Genomic DNA, 26,984 nt, shown 5'->3' with positions numbered 1-26,984 from the left:
CGAATACAAACAGTCTTGTTCGTCAATCTATAGATATTTCTATATTTATGGTATACAATTGACTGAATTTGACATGTTAGCAATTTAAGGGAAATAACCGTACGAATCTAGACTCTATGTCCTTCAGTCGCGAAGCGACTATGGATCATCTCATGGAAATGCCTGCAATGGGCATTAACTGTGGTCGGAACGTTGTCGCCCACACATCAGTTCCCCCCTCTCCACGCAGCTGATGTATCCAAAGGAACGGCAGTGCCGATACAGTTTGGGGTCAGCAGGTTCTGACAGGTGCTGCAAACTGCCTTAGGGTCGTCAGCTCCTAATTTTTCCTCGGGGTTGACTCCCGTACGAATATCGGATATACTAAATCTAGTCCAGTGTGACAGAATTATTGTATTGACTGCTTCCGTTTCCAATGTCATTATTTATTAAGATCAGTCTAGCAACCAACCAAAGCGGTAACAATGTATTGAATGATCTACTAAGTACTAGATCTAGATAAAAGATTAGCTATAGATCTAGGTATACATAGAGATCTATATTATATATTAATTTAACTTACAAAATAAACAACAATTTAAATGAGGATGTCTACGGATATTCTGGTGATAGACGACGATAGTCTGCCAGTCTGGACTATTTGAAGTATTTCTTGTCACTGCTAAGTTACGTATTAATAAAATTCATTAATAAAATATAATCAAGACATGATGATTCATGATCATGACTGAAAACTGTTTAGCAAACTTTACATTAATATATATTTTGTATAGTCTATCATAAATATCAATTACATCAGTTATTTTTGACATTTTCATAGAGGTAAATTTATTAAACTACATATGGCACAATTATTTATCAATATAAATATATAACCATTGCACCGACGCCCTTGTCTTTAGACCTCTAAACTTATTTTACTTTGCAATAGATACTCATATATTTCATATATGTCTTGTGTGTTTAGGCTATGGCCGTGGCTCTACTCTATATTGTTTTGTTGACTATCATTTATTACTGAATTAAAGAAACAAACATGGATGTCAGAATCAAGTACAATAAAGGAAAAATAATGCCATTAGATGAAGAACATTCATCAGCACTTAACAAAACACAGGCAATATCTCCAGGGAAAGAAAGGTAAACTTTTATACAAGTAAGTAAGTAGATCTATATTTTGTTTATATTCAAAGTTTATGTTTAATTCTTAACTCCAAGATTTACAGGTGTACAAATGTTCATTACTGACATTAGTGTTGAAATATTTTATATTAAGCAAAAATAATTATTACAATTTATATATAGATCCTACTAAATTTCAAAGCTTTCTTATTTACTTTTTCAGAACAATGGATGCTGATAATAAAGAATTAAATGCAGAGGATCTCATTTTCTTTAATAGAGTTAAAAAAGATGCTTTGAGGTGGAAATCTTATGCTTGCTGCCGCAGGATGCAAAAGTCAAATAGTTGGTGATTTTTGTTTAAAATTATATAAGTTAAGTCCTATATTTTAATTACGAATTTATAATATTTCCATATGTGTATTGTGTATAATTTTTTTTTTCAATTTAATCTAGTCTTTAAATATTTTTTTTTTATATATTTCCATTGTTCAACATAAATTATCAAAATCCAAATGGTTGCCTGGTTTTGTGGTATGTGCTTTGGACTGTTGACTTTATGATCCTGATGAGTTCAAACCCTCCATCCCCTGCTGTCCTGTATGAAGTTTGGGCTTGGACATAATAATCTTCCTATCTGAAGAAATGTCTGAAATTATACAACAAAAAAAATATAATACTACCTGTAGAATTTTTTTTTTAATTTACACAAATATACAGAAAATGATAATTATGCTAACCAAATACTATAATCCATTGAAACTAAAGAATATCTAAAGTCTGTTATAAATACTTAAGGATCTTGTGACAGGCAAAGTAGAGTTTTCCTGTTTTTGTGGTCATTGAAATCAATATTTAACTTCCTTGTTTTCATTGGTATCCATTTCAGTCAATTCCCTATAGAACTTGTCCTTTAGAAGGCCCATTGTCTCATCATGTGGCAATTGCCACTGGTTATAATGTTCCATGTTATAGTCTTATTTTGTTTTGCCAAGGTTTAATTGGGCAGAAATGAATTGTGTGATTTATGAAGTATAAAATCACTCAATTAAGTGGCCAATAAAGAAGTATTTAGTTATGATTGAGGTCATGCAGTTGCCAGTCTAGTAGGCATCATGAATAGGAATATTAATCCAATAAAATAACGGATGTTATTAAATGATTTATGTGTTCAATCAAATAAAAATAAATTATGTTGTTCTTCTAAGTAGCTATTAATGTTAAGTACTTTAACCCTCACCCATCACAACACATGTATTAAAAACATGATACTTATATCTTTGTTTAATGTTTTCTTGGAACATATGACATTCCATTTGTCCATGCTCCCATGTCATTCATTAGTTTGATCATTAATTTATTCCACAGAAACGTCATCATGTCTGGGATTGTATAAACTAAAGAAGATGACTGATGAAATGATTGATAAGCCAGATGGAAGAAATATAAAAGAGTTTCTCAACCACAAATTAATTAACTACTTTGCCAAATTAGGAAAGTCAACTAATGAAAATGAAACTGTTGACTTAGAGTATGTTAAGAATTTACTTAAGTCTGGAGCCGATATCAATAGCACAGACAAATATGGGCAAACAATTTTGCATGAGGTAAGCTTATTTGTCTAAATTTTTTTATTGAATTTAATATTTATAGCCATGCATTTTCATGAGAGATCAAAACAGGTTTAAAATGATACTTATTTATTTTTTTCTTTACAAAAAAAAACAAAAAAAAACCCTCTTTGTGTTGTAAATAGAAATTATTGTTCAGAGAAATGATAGCTATTACATCATCTTCTTCTTGTGATTATGGGTTTTAAATGAAAACTTTATTTATTTATTCATTTGTTTTGTGTATTATAATAGGATTGAATATTTAATTTAATTGAATAATTAAAATATAATTTGATGGTTTTATATTATTATACAATAAACACACTTTAATTAAAAAAAAATGATGATGTAATAATAAATGCATTACAAATTAAAACCAATAGTCCACACTATGTAAAAGAATGATGCATCAAGTTCCTTGGTAATTCTTGAAGACTATTTGCATGATATTGAAATGTCAAGAAAGTGAAACAAAAAAGCTGTTGAAGCTCTCTGTTCCAACAATCACAAAGAGAAGACAACTACTTTGTCCAGACCAGATTGAACTGCAGAGGACAAATTTTAGGGAGGCATTTGTAATTAAATATTAATTTGAATTTTAAAAAAATGATTATTCTTAAGATAATTGGCAATATTATTCATTTTTTTCGGGATATTAAATAAAAATGTAGGGAAATGCTACTAATTTGTTTGGAGTTAGTGTATATCAAACTTGGATTGAGGTCAACAATGGCTGTGTTGTCTTTGAAAATAATAATGGTAGCCTTTCTCTGCAGTTGTATATCTCTTGTTCAGATGGTTTTAAGTGCTGAAGGAATTAAATGTTCATGTATCTATTGCTAGCTCCTCAGGCTTTTTTCTCTAGTTCTTAAAATATGTCCATTCAATTAAATTTATCATATAAGATTTAAAAAAAAATATTTAGGCCTTCAACACACTTTTGCATATTTAGTAGCATTTAAATCAGCTATTTGATCATAAGATGTAGTTTGATTGTGTTAGGTGCCACTAAAACATCTATAAAAATAATTATTTCATAGGTTTTTAAATGTATATATCCTAATAAGTTTAGTGTCGGTGCGTAGATTATGGTATTAGCACCAATGTTTATTAAGTGCACATTTTTTGAACGCATTTTCTTTGTTGCCTTGCTGCTTGTAGGCTTATGGAGTGGTTTTGTTATGCTGGTGTAACGTTTGTTGAGATTCTTCTGTGTTCCCCTGTTTAGGGGAGTTAGCTTGGGATTGGAAGTCTACGCTGGTGACTAAAGACAGCAGTGTCAGAGTGTGTTGTGTTTTCGAACATTAATGTGTACGTTGTGGGACAGCAAGGGGTAGAATTATTATTTAATTAATAAATTCACAGTCTTAAAATGTTCAATGTCATTACTCCATTAGTTTGTCATCATACTTATATTTATATCATTAAATATTTACATTGTTACCAGTGAGTCATTTATTTATTGTAAGCACGAAGGTGCCTGGTTAAATGTCAGGGGCCCGGGCAAACGAGCTAAGGCCTTAACATAACCCTGACATTTAGTTCTATAGGAATATAATGTCAAATATTTTCACTTTTACATGGATTTCAATTAGGTTTTTTTTTGTTTTTAAATTAGAAAAGCACATAAAATTTTATTTTATCTTCAGACTTGAAGACAATTGTTTTTATCTTTGTTCATTGTTATTATTATTATTAATAGTTCATATTTAACTTGAAATTTCAAATCTCAATATACTGCCAGTGAAAGGAAAATGTGCATTTCTCTTTAAGAAGAGTTTTTACATTGTATGTTTTTGTATATTTGTCTTGAATTTAGATGATTGCAATGATATTGCTAAAAAAAAAGCATACTCATTGTAATGAAAATACATTTCCATTTACTTAAATCTATGACATTCTCTAATATCAGTTTATCTTAAAAGATTGTCTCCCCTCTATCAGTGCTCTAATATCTTAATTTTGTAGGTTGCTAGAGCTTGGCATACAGATGTTGCTCTATATGTCATCAAAAAAGGTGCCAATGTTAATCAGGGAGATAATTATGGACGAACACCTTTACATGTGGCAGCTGCTGTGGATTATGTTCCTATGGTGGATTTACTGTTGAAGCACAAAGGTGAGAAATTTTAACATTTTTGAAATAATGATAATTACAAAATTAGATTTACATTCTACAGTTTTAAGTAATGATTTATACATGAAATAGATTTGATATTTTGTCTTGTATTTTCATTGAAACAATTGTTCACTATGTTTCCACTTCTTTGTCACATTGTATGCTTATTGAAACTCATTTAGCAAAGAGTAGACAATATTTGCTATATTTTTTTATTAAATACAGAAGTAAAAATGCTGAACTTTTTATTCCTTACTTCTTTGTGCAGCTGACATTGAGGCTAAGACAAAAGATGAATTGCAAACTCCTGTATTTTATGCTGCCAAAAATGATGCTGTCAATTCACTGAAAGCTCTGGTAAAGAAAAAGTGTAAATTTATTGATATCCAGGATTACAAAGGAAGGACACCCATTTATGTTGCTGCTGAATTAGGTAAAGAAATAATTTCCTAAAAATTTGGGAACCTCTCAAACACTATAATACTGACTGAGAAAATATATATATATATATATATATATATTTTTAAACACATTCATTGTATATTATATAAAAAAAACAACATCTTAAACTTTTCAATCTTGTATGCTTTTAATTTGTATGATAACTGTTTCAACAACAATTAGATATTAATATTTAATGCTATACTTTTTAAAAGGTATGTAATACAGTGATCATTTTCCTTCTAGATCGTAGCGAGACCACCAAGTTATTGCTGGAGTTAAATGCTCCAGGATATTCAAGTGCCAATGATGGTTCAAGGGCCATAACTTGGATGATAAATAAAATGCCACCTGTGGTACATATTTAAAAATGTATTTTTAAAGATAGTTACTATCTGAATATTAAATGTGTAATCATTAATTTTTTGATAAAGAAAGATCTAGAATAATATCCAACTGAAGAATATTATTTAACTCTCTTTTCAGGCTTTTGAAGCCCTCAATCAGATGCACTCAACAGACCGTCCAAACAGGAAGCAGTATTATTCTCTCAATTACTTATTCTGTGAAAAAGGTTTGAATATAATTGGAGATTAACATTTTAATACTGATTTATCTTAGCCTATCTTATCTTATAATCTGCAGACATTTCTTCTTAAAATTAGATGAAACCTATATCAGGTATCTTTATGTTAATCGAGTAACTTATTACTGATTTGAATTTTGTGTCTTTTCATTGGTTCTCCTGCCTATGTCAGGCTACCATTTAATACTTATATGACACTTGAAAAGAAAGATTACTGACTGCCTGATCCTGTATTACAACGTTTATGAGGGCGAGCCCAGCTTGCTACCATCCCCAGCTGTCTTTCATGAGGTTTGAACTAGGACATAATAATCTTCATTTTTGAAGGAATGTCCAAAATACGTAAAACCAAACTAGATTTTTTGAATAAGTTTGAAAATAAGTCTGAATCCTGCTGAGATTAAAATTAGGTTATTTTTCTGTTTTGTAAATAATGATTACTTGTTATGTTTTCTAACTTTGCTCTGAAGTGTATCTAGTTTTAGTACAGTTCCTCACTATCACTGACCTACACATTGTTACAGATTTTTTTTTCTATATTTTAACTTTTCAAAATGAAAAGTTAAAATATTACACTGTAGCTAATAAAAATCCATATTTTCTTATTTGAAATAATATGCATAGAAAACAACCACACAATGTTAAGTACTTGTATATTAAATATATTTTGATAGGAATAACCACATTGTTTATGAAATATATTTAATGAAAAAGGAACTAATCCCACGTAAATGTTTATTTACAGTTACATCAAAAAACATTTCAGACCATAATGTTAGTGGAAGCTCTCAAACTTCAGTATGTATGCCATAAATTTAAGTCGATGTACGTTGAATGCAACATTTACATTTTTTAATCATCTAATTACCTAGACAAATGTTGATGTAATATTTATAGTTCAATAATTATCCATCCAAACAGTAATGCTGGTTGGTTAATGTTTTTTTTTTGTTAAAGATTTTTTTTTGGTCTTTTTTCTCTTAATGCCTTTGTTTTGATGAGTCTTTATCAAAGCATGGTGATCATCTTTTTACATTCACTAGTTTCAAAACAGCAAAAAACTATTTTCAGTTGCATGTTGCTGTTGGACTAAGACAATATGACTTAATTATGCATCCCGTCTTCAAACGTCTGCTGGATGTAATGTGGGATCAATATGGAAAGTAAGAATCAAGGGAAGAGGGAAAGCAATGCTTAAAGGGGAAAAGTTGTAGAAAGCTAGATTGTATGATCTTTTAAGATAGATTTTTTTTAATCTAAAAGAACTGTAGATTCTGAAAGAACTTAAGATGTTGTGAATATATCCAGCTAATGTTTGCATGTAATTGAAACTACATCTTTATAACGATGCTATGTTGTGTCTGTTTTTGCTTGTGCTTTTTCCTAGAGCTTGTGCTTGCGATAATTAATAAATAATGATATGTTAATCTGCATCCTCCAAACATCTCTATGTATTGTTTTCCAATGAAGGCAGTTTAGATGTCTAAATACAAGGGAATTTACAATAAAAAACATTTGAGAAATTTGGGATTTTTGTACATTTAAATTCCATTTTACATAATATTGTGCAGAGTACAGATTAAAAAGTATCATATATATCAGTGATTCCCAAAGTGGTCTATATAGACCCCCAGGGGTCTACGAAGACCTCCAAGGGGTCTACGAAAGTAAAAAACTAAATTGGGGGTCCATGAGATGCCCACGGGGGTCTACGATAATAGATTTCATTTAAGCACATTTAATGTTCACATTCCACTAATGTAATTATTGCATACACTAATATATGATTTGTACCTTCATAAATCCTTTAAATATTTATCCTGCTATTCAAATGAAAAATTGTTGTAATCAATTTCAATACTTATTTAAATAGCTTAATTTTGTCTACATTTAACTAATATTTAGAACAAAAAAAAAAAAAGAAATGCAGACAGTACAGCATTAATTATTTAAAAATAAAATTGGGATTCATTCCTTCCTTGTCGAACAAGCCTAAGTGACTTTTTTATGACGATATGAACCAGGTTCGCTGGAAGATCATCTGAGACAATGCTACCCTGACAAAAATAAAGATTTTAAAAACTTTCGAACACTCAAAGTTCAAAATAGACCCGCAAAATCATAGTTCGACATCATATAGAGAAGATGGTGGTTTGTGAGAGTCTTACAAGATTTCTTTTCTTATAGCAAAATACGGAAAAATGCAAAGGTCAAACATTGATTCTACCAGCCGTTTTGCACAAACCTACATCTGTTATTATTAAAAGAATTTCTTTTTAAGCAACAATACAGTTCAAGGTCGCTTCGGTGGCATGAGTTATAAAATTAAAAGCTTCTTATGTAAATCTTTACAAGATACATAAATACAGTTTGGTCTGACAAGGTGTAGCGCTGTGTGCTACAAACTGTCTAATGGTCACCATTTCATCTCATCTATGCCTGTTGTCCCTTCTGGGCATAGGTTACCAACCAGCTTCCTCCAGGCATCTCGGTTCTGGGCGAGTCTCTCCAACTGTCGCCATGTCTTGCCCATCTGCTTCCAGATCGCAGAGACCTGGTGAACCACCATCACCACCATGAAAAAAATCCAGCAATCCATCAATACCTGCCTGATGAAAATTCTTATGATCCGCTGGCCAGACAAGATTTTGAATGAGGAACTGTGGCAAAGAACAAAGCAGCAGCCCACTGAAGTAGATATCCTTCAGAGACGCTGGAGATGGATAGTTCACACCCTTCGCAAGCCTGCATCCAACACAACAAGGCGAGCCCTAACCTGGAACCCCCAAGGAAAGAGAAAGAGAAATACTGGCGCTATTGGTCACCGTCTCCTTTATATTTCCTTAGGGTTGACCCACGAGACCTTTCCCATGTTTGGGTATAGTAGCAAGGCAGCAGAGGTTTGAATTCAGTTTTCCTTCTGCTAGGTGGGTAGCAAGCCAAGGCTAATGAGCCCTTCCTGCTTGAAGTTTACTGGTTTAGGCTCCAGTTACTCGCCTTTGACCCATCTCTTGTTAATGAAAACAGTTCAGCAGATTCAACATTTGAGCCACACGTGAAAGATCAAGAAATACACGAGAAACTGCTCTATGCGAAACCTTTTACAATGATACTTAAGGCATATTAATTAATTAATTAATTAATTAATTAATATTTAATGTTGGAAAGACTACTTCATAGAATGACAAATTCGTATAATAAACATAATATCCTAAGTTGTGTAGTTTTAAATTACTTTTTCACTCCTCAACTCACTACAGTTAGAAATTTGTTTAAACAAAAATGTTAATGAATTTGCAAAAATGTGCAAGTTGAGCAGGGGGTCTACCGAAAACAGGAAAACATGGCAAGGGGTCTACGAGACAAAAAAGTTTGGGAACCACTGATATATATAGTTTCTAAATATTATATGTATATACTTTATATATATATAAATAAATATATATATATGCATATTTCATTGTAGTGATAGTATGTTTTATTAATATTTTGTTTTACAAAAGTTTCAACATTTGTAAACTGATTGAATATGATCCACAACTTTTATATCACAGTTAAAATCTTAGAAATCACATTTTTGTTTATTTATTCTTATTTGGTAAAGGCTTAATAATTAGTTTAAGTAATTAATAATATAAGTAAATAATTCACAAAGATATCAGCAACATCAATGCCTAGAAATTATCACTTTTGTGTTATTGTAGTTACAACAAAATAAAGCTATAAATATATATATGTAGGTTTTATGCCATTGCATTGGCCACAAAACACACCTGTTAATATTGACTACAGAACATACTGAACCTCACTGTCCCATAGACTGTTAAGTCTCATGAAATATTTTTTGCTTCTTCTATATGTTGATTGCAAATGTAAATTTTCTCATTTTAAATAGTCTTAATGTTGTTACTTGTATTTATTTGTTTTTAGAAGATCTGCTATCTTTCATCTTTGTCTGAATCTTATTTACATTCTCCTGTGGACTATCATTGGACTGGTTGTAGAGTATGACAAAAGGCATTATTATGACCTACCTGGTGACACTTGGAGGATAGTACTTTTTGTAAGTTTCATTTTGTGTGAGGTTCAGGTTAATGTTATCAAACAAACACAAATTAATTAGAAGATCTTACTTAAAGACACATTGAGCTGTGATTATTCCAGAGGTTTATCCAAGCTGTCCCCTAAGTTCCTAGCCATTCTTCAACAATTGTATCAGGAGCAGAAATGACAAAATCAATCAAGCAAACAAACAGCAGTGACATATAATTGCTCTGTGGGATGTGTAATTACTTCTACAATGTACTTTTTTTTTTTTTTTTTTTGCTTTAGCCTTAAAGTATCAATATAAGTTGAGGCTCTGATCACAAAGTTTTTAAGCTGTAGTGACTAGTTTGTTATATTAAAAGTCAAAAGATCATTTTAGAATTTTGTTATATTTTATTAAGCCAAAGCTTCAGATGCTAAACAGATTTGCTTTTCAATCTTAAACAAAATCAATAAGGAATTGGAAATATCCTACTACTATGTATTTGGCCTTACAAATTAATGACAATGCTATATTTTTATTCAAGCAAATAACGTCATAGAAAGCTTTTTATAAAGATGAACTATTAAATAGGTCATTACACTTATGTTTAAGATCCAAAGGAAAAAAAAAGTTTCCATTTGAAGAAAAGGGCTAGTGAGGAAAATAAAGCTTAAATTAATCTGCATAACACAATGACTTCATTTCTATCAGTATGTCTCAGCTGAGACTTTATAGCAATTCAAAAATGTCAAATATTCCTTTAACTTCAATTTTGAAGATAATATTTTTTTTATTATAATTACATAATTTTGTATTTATTTTCTAGTTATTAAGTTAATTTCTTAGTTTTAAATATAAATGCATAATAAATTCTTATCAACTTTTTAAACAACTTTTGAATTTCAATTTCTTTTCTCTGCAGATCTTAGCAGCTTTATTGACTTTCTATCAGATCTATGAAGAAATCATGGAGTTCAGACGATCGCAGGATTACCATGATGTAAGTCAACAACAAACCAAACGACCTGATATTTAATAATTATATGGATAAAGGTTTTTAAATCCCATTTTTGTTCCCCATTTTAACTTCCACTAATTTCTACATTCTCAAATGAATTAACATTCTTACTTAAAAAGAGAGCATAATGTTAATCTTTCTAGATCTCAACTGTTATCTTTCTATTTTAGTTTTGTATGAACCAGACATTAACTCAATGTCATATCTAATCTGTATTATAATGTTTTCAATATCAAGAAAATATTGGGATAAGAAAGGGAAGAAACAAATCAAAATAGATTGTTCTATTCTACTACTCAGTTATAAATAATCACGTAATTATCTTTAAAACTACACTTTTTATTTATCTTTAGGCATGGGAAACAAAAAGAAAAGGAGATATTAAAAATGATTTAGAGTACTGCCATCCAAGATGGCCTGGAGAAAAGAAATATTTGCTGAGTGAAATAGCTGAGTTGGAAAATCTAAGGCCAAAGTATTTTAATGATGCCTGGTAAGAGAAGTTTAAATACATCATTACGGGTGAAGAAGAAAAATGAAATCAACAAACTTTATTGCATAGTAAACTCTTTATACTCTGATTAGAAATATAAAATACTTGAGGCTTCAGAATCAATAAAAACTATCATTGTATCACCATAAAGATTAAATTACTAAAAGTCACCAAACTATCAAACTAAAAAAAATGTTTTACAACTCTAAGATGAAAGATAACTGAAATGCACATTAGAATTTTACAGAATATGTAGATATAGAATATGTAAGTATAGAATATTTATTTAAATTGAAGAAAAAATCTGACATGCAAGCCAATGACTTAAAACAATTTAAATCAGTAATTAGGATTATCAGTAAACATGATCAGCTAGTTTAATCCCTGTATACACATTTACAAGAATACAGTTGTTTTTAGATGAAACACCTGTAATACAAAGATAGTATAAGTATTATATTTGTATCTTTTTTTGCAACTGTTAGTGATAAAATATTTTACTCTTTATCTTTTTCAGGAATATTTTTGATTGGATTTGTTACATATTTTTATTAATCTGTATGGCTACACATATTGCTGATATTATAGATCATTCTGAGGTCTTGGCTAAAGTCCACATTAGAATAATGGCGATAACTATCATTTTACTTTGGTTACGACTCATGAAGCATGCCAGAGCTTTTGCATTGCTAGGTAGGTCTAGTTTATCCTATAAAATATTGTGTTGTCTTGCCTTGTTCAATAACTTATTTTATAATACTTTCTTTACAGCTATCCAGTAGTCATATTGTATCATAGTTTTTGATGTTCACATAAAAATAGAAAATTACTCACAGTTCTTTCACTTTTTTCAAAACTCTTTTACTGTAAGGACTTTTATGCACCCCTCATGTTATGTTAAAAAAAAAACAACTAAATATTACCTTTATTTCATATTACATTGTCTGTTTAGAAAATGTAGAATTTATGAAAGAAATTATGTATCAAAGCTGCATTCTGTTTTCCTTTTTTTAAAGTTGTACAGTTGAATGTTGAAGCAAAATTTAACCTTAAACGTTTTCAAACCATAACTCACTGCTAAATCTTCAAAATCTTTCATTATCTCCCATTAGCACTTATCAGTTTTTTTGTAAACAAAAAAAATTTAAAAATGTCATTAAACAATCTATTGCAACATTTCTAGCTTGACATATATAACTCTAAACTTAAATTGCATTTGTTTCTACCAGGACCATTTATAGTAATGTTAGGCCACATGTTGAAAGATTGTGTTCGATTTCTTTTCTTATATATGGAGTTTTACATACCTTATTGTAAGTATCTATTTCTAGTGTCTAGGTTGATACCATATTGTTTTAGAACATTGCAGCAATCAATGTCTTCTTATTCCATTTTATTTCATTGTTTTTTTTTATTTTCCATCCCTTCACAGTGACAGCTTTTTGGATGATATTTGGAGGTACTAAAATGGCTGCAGACAACTCTACAGAAGAAGTCACTGTCAGTGGATTCACTTATCCTGGAGAAATCTTTTTCAGTACATTTCGTCTGACTTTAGTTGATGATTATGATTATGATGTAAGAGGAAATAGTTTTGACAATTACTATTTATAGCTTTGTTTCTGGTAAAGGAAATTATGGAAGATAATTAAAAATATATATTATTGTTGGAAAATATATCACAATATTGTTTTGTATTGATTTTTAGTTTGATTTTCTTTGACCAAAGAGATATAGCCTACAGTCTGTTTTTATGTGTCAGACACTCAGACCTTATAAAGTATGATATTGTTTTCATCAATAGTAATCTTTCTTTACTTAGTATTTCCTTCTATCTAAAGCCACAATATTTGGTGTTGTATTCATTCAAGATGATTTTACTAGATGTCCAATTAGTTTGGCCACAAATTAGCTAACCTACTTTTGATGTCATCTTTCATAATTTTTTTTTTTTTTGCCTTTGGACTCTTCTAAGACATTTCACAAAGTTTCTGGTCAGATAGTAATACTTTATTGTCTAAGAAAGATGAAGTTATATCCCCTGCCCAAACAGGCTATATTACTTCATTGTGTAGACTGTAGAGAAAGATGAAGCTATGTCCCCTGCCAGGCAAAACTGTAATACTTTGTAGGGATTGATGAAGTTATGTCCCCTGTCAGGCCTAACTGTAATACTTTGTAGGTATGGAGGACTCTATGTCCCCTGCCAGATCATGATGTAATATTGTGTCTTATCTTTGTTATCTTGCTGATTTGTCAAAAGTAAATATTATTTATTTGATCAAATTTATGAAACTGCTGTAATACAAATCATTGTTTGCTACATATAAATGAAGCTGAACTAGCTGCTCGTGACTAGTTTTACATGTAAAGAGACAATTTGTTACAATAACTTTTGGAAAATTGTATTGTGAAAATAAAAGTTATTAACCAGCTTCATTCAAACTTTCTTATTCATTTCAAACATTGCTCATCCCATTGATGCTTTTTTTTTCTATCACAGAATATGCAAAAGATAGACAGTATTATGGCTGACCTATTACTAGGAACCTGGTTTATGTTGTCTGCTATCCTGTGCCTTAATTTGTTTATAGCTCTACTGTCAGATACATTTCAAAGGTAAGATTGAACAAGAATGACAAAAGGTCAAACTATCAATGATTTCATAGCCCTATACACAAAATGAAATCAACTCATCTCTGCCTCTAGTGTTCCATTATTGAACTGAAAGTAACATGAAACTTGATTGTGTCTAATTCTCTTAAGGCTACCAACTGGGCAGTGAGTTTTCACGTCTTCTTCCTGGAGATATATTCTATCATGTTGTGCATAGAGTTAGCTACTGCCTTGCAAATATTTATTTGTTGTGATGTGCATTTTCAAAATACCTTTTGAAGACAATGTAACTTTGTTGAACTACCTCATGTATGACGCTGATGCTATTGTGCTGTAAGAAGAAAATACCATTGACTTCACACTTTTATGTGTTCCATTTTTGGAATATAAGGCAAAAGCCCTACTATCACGATTAATAATATATTATTTATACATTTAAAGATCTCTCTAAATACCCTCAAATGATATCTTTGCATGAAAGAACTGACCTGCCAGAAACAAACTCTACCATTGAACTAGTGCTAATATGATACACTACCTAACTTTATGTGATACAGCTACCTAACTTTATGTGATACAGCTACCTAATTATGCAACATCATCCATTATCAAGGACTCATGACATGAAGGTGATACAATACAAAATCTGCCCAGTTCTTTGTTGCATATTTACCTGCATATTTCATTTGTTTTGACAGTTGACTATGCAGAGTCATACACACGTGATCCCACTTTTAATCCATAAGATAATGTCTCTAATGATGAAGATCAAATAGGAAGAAATTAACAAAAGTTGTTTGGAAATGTGGCTATCTCTAGTAAAAGAACTGAAAGATAGAATTATAAAATATATTCCAAATGAAAAAGATGTCAGCTTTAATGAATCCATGGTTCCTTATTTTGCTGGTTTCAGTAATATCTAGGCAAAAGCTATTCACTCATTGTAATAAACAATTTTTCTCTTTACATTCTTGTTTGTAATAATTATAAACAACATTATGTGAATTTCAAGGAAAAAAGACTTCTAAAATTGCAATCTTCAGCATAAATGGGTTAATATCAGTAAGTACTGTGTAAGCTATTTGACATGATCATATCAATGACTTGAACTAACAATGGAATGAATGTATTTCAGAGTTTATGACAATGCTCAAGCTAACTCTGTCATGCAAAGAGCAATATTTCTGGTGAACATTTGGGAAGGCATGAGTAGAAAGAGAAAAGAACAGTTTTTAGACTACATTGACGAGTTCTGTAGTCCACTGAAAGATGAATATGATGATGACATGACACAAACAGGGGAAGAGGATTTAAAAAGAATTACATTTCAAATAAAGGTTTCAATATTGTTTTTTTAGTTGAATTTTATAAAAATGTAATTGAAGTAAAAACTATCAAATGTACCAATGTGTTTTTACAAAGCTTATAGCAACTCTCTCTGTCTGTTTGGTGAATTTTTTTTTACACATTATTTCTTCTCCTTCCCATAATTGGATCAAGTTGCTACTTTGCACAATTATTCATGGTTTCTAACAAAATTTGAATCAATAAACAAATTAGCCAATTAATTAGTGGTAATTAATTAATTAAGTTTGATATTGATTAAGTTCTTCCCCACAGATAAGCTTTTTTTTTTTTCAAAGTTCTCTTTTATATTTGGCTTATCAATTTTGTTTTCTATTTTGTATATTATATACTTCAAAATATTTTACAGGAGAATTTGGATGATTTACAGGAACTCTTCAAGCTACAGTTTGGTGATCCCCGATCACACCTGACAGTAAGGATCTGGTGTTTATACTTTTTCATAAGGCATATTTGAGTTTTAATTTCTATCATCCTTTTAAATACAATAAAGAAATAGATTTAGGAATCATACATTCTTTGTTTAATGTGACATTTTTATGATGCAATATTTATTGTATTCTTAGGAGGATGAAGAAAACACAAGCAAAGAAAGGAGGAATCAACTTTTTAAACCCAACTCCGATGTAGAGGAAATCAAACAATCACTGATTAGTTTTCAAACTGAGCAGCTAAATATTACATCTCAAATGCAAAAAGATCTTTTATCAGTGAAAAACATGTTACAACAATCATTAAGCAAACAAATACCAGGTAACATATTCTGTATTTCTCTCAGTACTTTCTGTATTTCTCACTGTACATTATATTTAGTTAAAAAAAAAAAGAATTATATGTGAACCTGTCATTTCAAAATCTCCATAATGTTTTTTTTGTAGAGTATTTTGGTCTCTTAATCAATAGATATCAGGATTGAAAAATTTAATGTTTTAATGTTTGGTTTCAATCAAAAAGAGTGACTGTCCTTATAGAGATGTGGATTTTCTACATTAATTTTATTCCCTATTATTTCTTTCTGTTTCATTTAAGCGTTGTACTGAAGGTAGTTGGACATGTAACATTCTCACTTTGGTTTGTTCCAAAGAATTATCAATTCAATTAAAGCGCATATATTTATTCATTATTGATTTCTTGAATGTTTTCTTTTTTATCTACAGAGAGGGTAAGACAAGGGATAACATTGGCTTCAGTGCAGTTACATTTTAATGAGCAAAAGGAAACTTCTTAGTCAAACATGTCAACTAAATCCAATGATTTTTAAAACCTCTCTTTCAGTGGGAATAAATTGTTTTGCGCGCTGGACTGTCGTTCGGATTTATCGACGGTCGAGGGTTCAAAACCTGCCCGCTCCCATCCCCCGTCGTCCTGCGGGAGGTTTGGACTAGGAAGTAAACTATCTTCAACTCTGAAGGAACATCCGAATTATGTAAAACATTTAACAAAACAAACAAACAAAACATGCAGATGGGGTAAAGTTACTTAAAATAAATTAACTTTTTAAATGTTATTTTATAATCTAAAAAAAAAAAATTTAATTTAAAGAATATGAATTGGCTATAAAAGTGTAATAAACAAAATAATTTTTTCAAGAAAAAGGAAAGATATAAAAAATTAATAAAAATAATCAATTTACTGAAAGATTTAATCTTTTAATTATATATTTAATCCATAATATTGAAAAGTTAAAAAACAAACACTTTTTTCACTTCAAATTTCATAAAAGATTAATAAGTGTACTAAGAAAATTGTATAATTTACATTTTTACGGGTCCCTCAAAATAAACTAAAAAAAGAGGAACCACTAACACAATGTTGTCTTTTTTTAAAAAAAAGATATTCTTCCTACATTCAATTTACTAACAAAACCAAGAACAATCACCCTGACATACGAAAAATAAAAAGGGAGTAATAAAACGTTTTGTATGAAAAAGAAAGTGAACTAAATATTATCTAGCAAGTTACTCACTGAGAGTAACATGGCACTTGAAAGAGTCAATGCTATAAAGAGATCACTGTTTCCAGCCATTCTTGCATTTTGTATTACAAAGCACAATATATTATTTTCTGCCTGTATGTTTAAAGTTCATGTATCAAGTGCTTGTAAAGTATACAGTTAAATTGTCATTCGAAGAGAATTAATAATGTATGCATGTATCATTTTTTTTCTTTAAGATTTTCAAAGTGCAAGTCCAGTAAGTGAAAGCTTAGAGAATGTTGGGTACGTACCATTTCATTGATGTAAGGTATGCAACACAGGTAGAGCAAAACCATCAAAACAAGTGCACAGTGTATTTGTGATGATTGGTTTGTAAGATTAAGATGTGAAGTCAAGCTCTAATTGAGGCATTCAAGATTTTTAAAAAAAGTTAAGTTTAAGAACACTAAATTTGAGTTCCTCATCAACATCAGTAATAACATTCAACTTCTGCACGGCACTTTTCTACTCTGAGACAAAATGACTGTATGTCACATACAAATACATATTTCTCATCCACATGATTCTGAATAATGATTTAATGATAAATAATAGATAAAGTTAATTTTAGAAAAACAATTGGCTTTTTGGAGAATATTTATGAAAAAGTTTAAACTACTGTGTATAAACTTCTTAGGATAACAAATATATATGATCTTTCTCTAGATGTAAGTTGTTTTTTTCCTAGCTACAAACCAATTTAAAAAGAATTTGTTGTTGCTTGATTTAAAACATACTAAGTAATGTATGTCTTTAAGATATTTTTGCACTAGATTAGAAATATTTTGTACTGACTCATGTACTATTTTGTGGCAAAACACAATAAATATAACAGAAAATATTTCCTTATTTCTCTTACATAAGTTATGACAATGAAAAACTTGGTAAGAAAAAAAGACGGAGAAAAAAGGAGAAGCATTTCAAAGGATTTGGCTCAGAGCTTCAAGGTGAGCATATTGTTTGTTGTTACAAAACAGTGAATAGAAAGGTTGTTAAATTTTGCTGGTAAAATTGTTACTGTCAAATTTGATATCCCTCATTAATCTTAAAAAAAAAAAAAGCAACAAATGTCAACAACATTTGTGATAGTTACAATTTTTTTTCATTATAATACTTTTTTTTATGCTATACATAATACCATAAGCCCTTTTTGTTAAAAACTTTTTTTTTTTTAAAGTAGGTTAGAGACAGTCTTAGGTAGGAAAGAGACTTAGGAAATCAACATAAATTTTTTTTTTTGGTTTTCAAAATGAATATAGTTGTAATTACAATTACAAAAAAAGATACAACATGTGCTCATGGCCTTTGTTCTCATATTTCCTGTTTGAACAGATATTTGTGAATCAATCTTTTCCTTGGAATAAAACAGAGTTTGTATTTAAAAACTTTTTTACTTTAGAACATTTATTATTACAGATCACGCACCGGCATCATTTCAGAATTTTACAAGTCTACAGGATCAATCTCAGAGGGTAAGAATCATTTCTCAGCGTAATTTCTTATAACTTTTCAAATAAAACAAGTATTGAATTTGAATTTTGTTTTTACAAATTAGGTCAATGTGAATGAATCGACCAATTGTTAGCAGCCAAGAGACTTCTCGAATACATTATTTACAATCTTGCAGTTAAATCAAATACTTCCGAAATACATTATTTACAATCTTATAGTCAACATCAAGAAACTCTTCTTGCTCAATGAAGTAATTTTTTTTTTCTGTTTTTATTTGGTGTATATTTGACAGTGTAATTAATTTCTTAATTTTAAGGGCATTTTGCCTATTTGATGTCAATCATATCTAGATAAAATTTACTTATACAAGTCATCAACATTTCCTTAACTACATTACCAAATAAATAATATTGTAAACATATTTTAACCCTTAAAAAAAAATTCTTGTTTGTTATCTGTGCAGTGCTAAAATTTAAGATGATCCATAATGCAGGATATAAAATTGAAATCTGTTTTTGTAACCAGAATTTGTGGTATACCTTTTGGTTTAAGTTCCTTGTTTGTGGATCTTTCAATAAGCTATTCCTGCATTAGTATGGATTCATCTGTAATTTGACCTTTGAATAAGCTATTCCTGCATTAGTATGGATTCATCTGTAATTTGACCTGAGTTTGTCCACACACAGCCGGGAATATCCAAGTGAAGGATTTCCAATCTTTGGATTAGGTCATCATAGAGTAAGAGTAGTGAGGGGCAAGTGGAGTATTTAATAATATTATCTGATCATATAGGGAAGAAGTTATTTTAGTTGTATACAATTTTCTTCTTTCTGTGGACCCCATACATTTGTCTCAAGGACTCCTTAGTGGTCTGATGATCATAGTTTTAGAACCACTGATGTAACATATAGGTTTTGAACCATTTACTTTTTGTTTCATTTTTTAATATGATTGACAGATTTATTTCAATGACACCCTGCCATTTATTCTTATGAATTAAGTATATATTTATTTATGTGGTATTTAAAAAAATATACTTCCCTGTTGTAAATTAAGTCACAAAGATGTTGCCAAAATATTTTGTTTTGTAAGTTAGACCTAATTTAAAACAAATAGTAATCTTATAAACTTCATTTTCTTGATCATTTTTTTATGCATTGATTTAGAGAATTCGAATAAAATATTAAGCATTTTCAAAACAATTACATTAAGTGAAGACCAGGAGAGGCCGGTAATTCGCTTAGCTTCCGAACCGAGGGTCCCGGGTTCGAAGTCTGGGATTTTCAACTTCGGAATCCTTGGGCGCCTCTGAGTCTACCCAGCTCTAATGGGTACTTGACATTAGTTGGGGAAAAGTAAAGACGGTTGGTCGTTGTGCTGGCTACATGACATCCTCGTTAACCATAGGCCACAAAAACAGATGAACTTTACATCATCTGCCCTATAGACCACAAGGTCTGAAAGGGGAACTAGTTAGGCCAGGTTCACATCTAACTTTGCATTAACTTGCACCTATCCTTTGATCTGCAGCATCATTGGGGCACTACACAAGATCTGTCAACCTTCTTTCTCCATCCTTATCTCTCATTTGTCTTTGATATAATTTCATTTGGATGTTCTTTCTGAAAATATTGAAGCCTGCCTGGGTGGACCACTTCGGGGGCCGGTTTGTGTTTCCACACAAACTGTCTTTGTAACCTTGTTTAATTTATGTTTTCATTTTGTACTGGAACATAGATCTAGTTAGCTGTTTAACTTTAAGCAAAAAATGTAAACCTTTTACTTTTTTTTCCATTTTTTACTGTATGAACTGTTTAATTTTTAACTATTTACTTTCAAATTTTAAATATTGTCTAGTAATTGAACTATTTTATTGTCTAATTGTACTATCTGAGAAATCTTTTGTTCTCTGTTTATTGAATGTAAATAGATTGAAATCAGGGAGCTAAAGTGAATAGGGCAGCACTCTGAAACACTTGATTTCCTTTCCTGGTAAGCCTTTGTATTTTAACATAAAACTGGAGACTTTTTCCTATCCTTGTGTGAACTCAGTTATTCAGTCATTTAGTGTTTAGTACCATTGTCTTAGGAAATTAGTTAAGCTTGCAATATTGATTCTTTTTTAAAGTTCTAAACCTTCAAATTAAAGTAAAGAATGTTTGCTGGTTTGTAGACATTAGTAGATCTACATTCCTACTGGAGTTGTTTTTTTTTTAATGTACAGCTGATGTATGATAATTAAACCAATTACTAAATCTTTATTTTTCAAATTGTTGGATAATTGCATTTATTTAGTTATGTAATTTTTAAAAAATTTACACATTATTTTTATATCTACTTGCTCAATGCATTGTTATTTATTATAATAGTAGTGTGATCACATAATTTATACACCAAGTTATAGTTGATTAAATACATTGAACTATTTCTATGCTTTATAAAAATGTGATACCAAAAAAACAAGTAATTAGGTCAAATAAATGGATGATAATTACTTAAGCCTGGCTTCTTGTTTGTTTTTTTTTAAATAGAACTAAATATAACAATGTAAACAAGGACAAAACATTTGATAATTTGACTGCCACATATATGAGATGGGACTGTCATTTTTTTAATTTTGGAATTTAGTTGTTAAGTTTTTAAAAAATTTACACATTATTTTTATATCTACTTGCTCAATGCATTGTTATTTATTATACTAGTAGTGTGATCACATAATTTATACACCAAGTTATAGTTGATTAAATTCATTGAACTATTTCTATGCTTTATAAAAATGTGATACCAAAAAAACAAGTAATTAGGTCAAATAAATGGATGATAATTACTTAAGCCTGGCTTCTTGTTTGTTTTTTTTTAAATAGAACTAAATATAACAATGTAAACAAGGACAAAACATTTGATAATTTGACTGCCACATATATGAGATGGGACTGTCATTTTTTTAATTTTGGAATTTAGTTGTTAAGTTTCTAAAATGACCTAACTACACATTTAAATATAAAAAACAAATTAAGTGCATTGATTACCAAAATAAGTATTATTTGGTTTAGAAAACATATCCATACATACAACTTAACATTATTCTCCTCACCAACTGTGCATTGCTAAATAAGTCACTAAACTCATAGGAAGTACAATAATAATTTCTAGTGACATCGAGAACATCCAACTATGAGTCAAGCAGAATATGGTGCGGTCTTCAGACATTAACGCATTGATTTCTTTTTTAAAACACTAGCTGTTTAAAACTTTATTACTGCTGTACTCAATAAAAGTTGGTTTAAAAAAGTAAAATTGAGAATAATTGTCACATTTTTTTTAACCAATAGATAATTTTTTCTTCTGTATTATTTTGAAAGGTGACACTTAACTGGTAGAGTACAAAGTATGTGTAATGCAGTCAAATGTAATGGTTATTTTATTATCATTCCTTTATAATTCATAAGCTGTACTCTATATCTGAGCTAGACATAAAACACTTTATAATATGGCTCACTCTAAAAAAAATGTTTAAAGAAACAATTAAACATTCATTGAATGTGATAAGGATAAATAAAATTAAATGGGAATGATTTCTGTAGCAAGACACATTTTTTTTACTAACACCCTGTTACAAGAATTAACACTATTTTTAAACTAAATTCTCTTAATATTACATAAACAAATGTACTAATGGCTTAAAAATGTCAACTGTTTAATATTATCCTAATCATTCTAACACTTTCTAGATGTATAAATTATATAAAAACAGAAACCATACTATTATTTAAGATCTGAATTCTTTGAAGAACATTAATACAAGGTAGTCAATTAAAACATTGATTTAAGATCTTAAGTTACAAATTAACTTCTAAAAAATAAAAAATAATGAAAACTTAAAATTTTAAATTTAATAACAAAGCGAGGTTGTTAGGCCTTGAGTTTGCTTATTATCTGACTGCAGTGTAGAGTGCTAAATGTGAACTTGCAGACAAGAAAACAGAGAAACAAAAAGGCTCAAACAATTTCAGGCTATTTTATTTCTGTTTTTGTATCTGTTAATCTTGGAAGGACTGGAAGAATAAGGTTTCCAAATGCTGAATCTTGTGTGATAAAATAACCAACAGAATTGGCATGAGCATGCTATAGAAAAAAAAAAATTCAGAGAGGAATTTAATTGAAATATCTTAAATGTCTCCAAAATATTTTTTATTTAATTCATCATTTGACTAATAATACTTGCAATCAAAATAACATGCATCCCCTGAGACTAAAACTAATAGAAATTATTCTCTGATGGTCAAAAGAACTCATAACAGCTTTTGATAATTAGTGGCCCAAATAGGAAAGGTAGTTAAGCAAGACATACATGAAAATTAAAGTGTGAATACTAATTTATTTTTAAGCATAGTTTAAGTCTATTTTTTTGGATGAGATAGAGCTTGACATCTAAAAAACTGATTACAGCAACCATAAAAATGAACTAATTTGACAAAGAATCCACTCTGTTACCTGGAGAGCTGCTCTTTGTGCTGGGTTACTTATACTAGCATATTCAGCTGCAGAGAGCTGTAATGAAAATCAAGAAGATAAATATTATTTTACAATAATGTACATTACATGTACACAAAAAAATAGGCTTTATGAAAAAGTGTTTCATGTTGATAAGAGAACTTAAAGAGAGAACCAACGAAACAAGTGGAACTATTTGATCAAGCAAAAGCAACTTCTCTGAAGCTTAACAGGTAAGAATGGCTCATCAAATGTGAAGCTGTTCTTTTATTTGTTCATTAAAATGTAATAACCACACCATCACTAGGAGAATTTCAATCAATACTGTGATGACTGGTGATATTACTAGATCTAGGATATGATTTTAAATGTATTCTCTTCTACATAAGCATCAAAATAAATGCCATAGTTACCAGCAGTGTTTTGTTTAAAAGAAGAGCTCATCATGTCTCATTTGAAAAAAAAAAACGTAGTCGCTCTTTTTTTTAATTTAAATAAAAAATTGGCTGCGTAAAGATCTCTGGCTCTTTTGTTTGTCTGAAATTGTTCAAACCACAGTTCTGATACCACAATGTGTAAGATACTACAGTGTATACAACCTACACTGGAAATAGAGAGTTTTCAGAGCTTGTTTTTATTGTAAAGGTATATATACATTTTTTTAACTTAACATATTGTAATTATTGTTTTATTTTTAGTAGTTTTTTTTTTCAATTTCCCCGAACCTCTTTGCTAAGGAGTTATTTTAGTGTCAGAAAAAAAAATAAAAGCTCTTACTCCTGGAACTGTAGCTGCTGGGCTGTTTAAAATGGGTGCTGGACTTACACCAACTGAGACTGCCATACTGAAACAAAAAATTAATTTAACAAACAGAACAAGAAAAATAAAATGCCTCACTAATTTTATAAAAGGCTTCTTAAAATTGTATACCAGTATATTTGTAGAGGCTGTTAGAAGAAATTAAATACCTGCTGTGGTGACCATGCTGTAGTCGTTTCTTTTGTTCATGAATATGTTCAATTAACTTGCGATTCTGTCTTTCTATACAAAAATTTAAAAAAATTTAACTCTAATATAAAAAAAGACTGAACAAAAAAAAAGTACGTTTTTGAAATTATATTTTAAAATAATCAGTAGCTTTGTTTGTCAAAATCTAACCTTGTGTCTGAGGAGGCTGTGAGTGAGCCATGAAAAATAATGCAACAAATCACAATGAACAGATCTGTGAATTTGAATAAATGAGATGGTCAGCGAATGTTCAAAAAATGTTTGGTGAAATGTATTGATCGTGTGATGTATTGTAGATCTAGATCTAGAAAAAGTGTATGTATTAGTATTGTCATTGTAGTCTGTAGTCACTGTAGACTTAAAGACTAGACTAGACAAGTCACAAGTAAGATCTACAGTCTAGACTGATTATAAATATTTAAATCTATAATATATAAACTGTACTACTGTAGTGGTAGACCTACGAGTAGTATGAGTATGTCTATGACTTGTAAACTCTTAAGTTTAATGTAGACCTAGTCTATACAAGTCTTGTACTAAAGGACTAATTTAACGATGTGATATATATATATATACATATAATTTGCGTATCATTGTCAATATAGTCACTGAGAGTGTTTTGTAAAAAATTAAATGAAATAATAATGTTATAAGTATAGCAAATGCGAGAATGTAAAAATAGTATGAATGGAGCTATCAAAATAGCTAATCGACCTAAATCAATTTTTTCAAATAAAAACATTTGCTTTTAGGCCTACATATTATATATATTTGATTAAAATATGAAATGAATGGACTATAATTAGTATGTTCATGTGTTTAATTATAAAACTATCTTTGCGAAGAGAAGTTCTATCATCTTAAAGTTGAATTAGAGTTTTAGAGTATTTAGGCCTAGGAATAGAGATGTGTAACATTTCTCTAATGAGAGTCTAATGAGAAAAGTAATGAGGTCTAATGAAATTCGATTTACTCGTTTACATTTTTTTTTTAGTAAAGACTCAACTCATAACTCAGTCTAGATATACTTAGTAATATCATTCATATAGAATACATAGGGTCTCCTTTTAGCCTTTTCTATTTAAAATTTACTATAATTTAGGGATCTCATTATCTTATCTTATTATATTTATATAATATAGCTAGATCTAGAGTCTAGAAATAGAATCTAGACTCAGATTAGATTATCATTATATGTAATTATAAATTATATCATTATAACAATAATAAATTATATATTAGATTTAGATCTAACAATAACTTGAATAACATTAAAAGTTAAACATCTAACTCACTGAACTCTATTCTAAACTAAACACTAAACCTAATCTTAGACTAAATCTAGAAGTTTAGTCTTACTAACTAAGAGTCTTAGTAGAAGTACTAGTAACTAGATGATCTACTACTAGATTCTAGATCTAGATCTAGTACTAATTAACTAGAGTCTAGTGACTAGAATAAAAACTAGATCTAGAATCTAGACTAGAACGAGAAGTGATATGATATATTAAATATATTTATAATTTTTTAGAATTACTAGATCTAGTATCATCTAGGCCTGCCCTGTTGTATAGAATTATGCCTCGAAATTTCTAGAATTAATAGAATAGTCACTTTATTATTATATTTTATACACATCTAGACTAGATCTAGACTAGTGTATAGTGTATGAATAAACCATCTTACCATCACCATGGTCATGGAACTAGTCTATATGATAGTATATCATGAATAAACAAACGAAAAATAGAAGATCTACACAACACGCGAGGTGACTACTTTTTTTTTAAGAAGAGCTAGCTAGATATAGCCCACAGATCTACCTATACAATGTATAGGCCCTTTACTACAAACAACGACGTTAAGGACATATAGTATATATGTATATATAGGTTTGTGATACCCGAAAGTTGTTGCTGATTATGATTTATGACAGAACCAATAATCCAGAGCCTGATTTAAGGAAGGATTTTGACAGGACAGAAACTTTAAAATTTTCTTTTTCTAAAATTTTTTTTTTGTATTTTTATGGCTAGCAAAAATGTCGTGATGAAGAAGTGTACGCTTCTAAAATGTTCGGAATAAGCAGGCTAAGAAATACCGCTGCGGATTTACGACAGTGCATCTACGGTCTACCAAGTGCCACAAATAGCCTAAAAAATACACACTTTTTAAACTAAAATATGCATATTAAATATTTTTTAAAAGGAAAGATTAAATTTAAAAGAACTTTGAAATATTTCTTTATTCTAAAATATATAGCATGCTTTTAAATATAAGTATTTTAATTCATAAGTGGATCTTTTGAACTGGATAGATTTAGATGAATCTATTGCTATGATTATGATAAACTGTAAGGAATCATTCATGACAGCTAGATCAAGAAGATTATAGATTGCTAAATCTAGGACTAAGTAAGATACTATTGTTTATCTTATATCCCCGATATATCTAAGATTACATTATCCAATTTCCAAGTCTATCATGACAACTTTACTATGATGACTGCGAGATTGAAAAAAAGGGGGAAGGGGGGTTGATTAGAACGTGGTTAATATAGGCCTAAAGAGAATGAACTGGATTGCTAGATCTATAAATATAAAACTAGTTGTAGAGACATTAAATTGGTAAACTTCTGTGGACATCAACGCT

General features: G+C 29.8%; 2 protein-coding genes and 1 long non-coding RNA gene across 5 annotated transcripts; 1 reads left to right on the top strand and 2 right to left on the bottom strand.

Annotated features, from left to right (window-relative positions):
• Window positions 1–574: 574 nt before the first annotated feature.
• On the bottom strand, window positions 575–5,208 carry LOC129926492 (uncharacterized). The gene is made up of 2 exons (XR_008778178.1): window positions 5,111–5,208; window positions 575–1,771 (listed from the first exon to the last, which is right to left on the bottom strand). It is a non-coding gene; the product is annotated as an uncharacterized LOC129926492 (long non-coding RNA).
• Window positions 1,000–22,406, top strand: LOC106065440 (transient receptor potential cation channel subfamily A member 1-like). Of its 3 annotated transcripts, none has more exons than XM_013224254.2 (23): window positions 1,000–1,140; window positions 1,346–1,467; window positions 2,491–2,729; window positions 4,704–4,854; window positions 5,123–5,287; window positions 5,542–5,651; window positions 5,782–5,869; window positions 6,627–6,679; window positions 6,953–7,044; window positions 9,812–9,944; window positions 10,834–10,911; window positions 11,283–11,422; window positions 11,940–12,115; window positions 12,652–12,735; window positions 12,855–13,000; window positions 13,926–14,041; window positions 15,174–15,375; window positions 15,753–15,818; window positions 15,970–16,156; window positions 17,576–17,621; window positions 18,243–18,325; window positions 18,795–18,850; window positions 18,934–22,406. In XM_013224254.2, exons 1-23 carry the CDS (start codon window positions 1,037–1,039, stop codon window positions 18,961–18,963), a joined length of 2,667 nt encoding a protein of 888 aa, XP_013079708.2. In that variant the 5' UTR covers window positions 1,000–1,036; the 3' UTR covers window positions 18,964–22,406. The 3 variants fall into 3 exon arrangements, with proteins under 3 accessions (XP_013079708.2, XP_055886822.1, XP_055886823.1); XM_056030847.1 differs by having other exon boundaries at window positions 1,039–1,156; XM_056030848.1 differs by lacking the exon at window positions 1,000–1,140 and having other exon boundaries at window positions 1,344–1,471.
• A 426-nt stretch (window positions 22,407–22,832) lies between these two features.
• Window positions 22,833–26,171, bottom strand: LOC106065442 (SOSS complex subunit C-like). Its single transcript, XM_013224257.2, has 6 exons — window positions 26,019–26,171; window positions 24,483–24,546; window positions 24,293–24,365; window positions 24,102–24,168; window positions 23,325–23,381; window positions 22,833–22,955 (listed from the first exon to the last, which is right to left on the bottom strand). Exons 2-6 carry the CDS (start codon window positions 24,511–24,513, stop codon window positions 22,845–22,847), a joined length of 339 nt encoding a protein of 112 aa, XP_013079711.1. The 5' UTR covers window positions 24,514–24,546; window positions 26,019–26,171; the 3' UTR covers window positions 22,833–22,844.
• Between the last annotated feature and the right edge of the window lie 813 nt (window positions 26,172–26,984).

Source organism: Biomphalaria glabrata, chromosome 5 (genome assembly GCF_947242115.1).
Source record: "Biomphalaria glabrata chromosome 5, xgBioGlab47.1, whole genome shotgun sequence".
Lineage (NCBI taxonomy): Eukaryota > Metazoa > Mollusca > Gastropoda > Planorbidae > Biomphalaria > Biomphalaria glabrata.
Note: the sequence above shows the minus strand (reverse complement) of the source record. Positions and strands in the feature narration are given on the sequence as shown.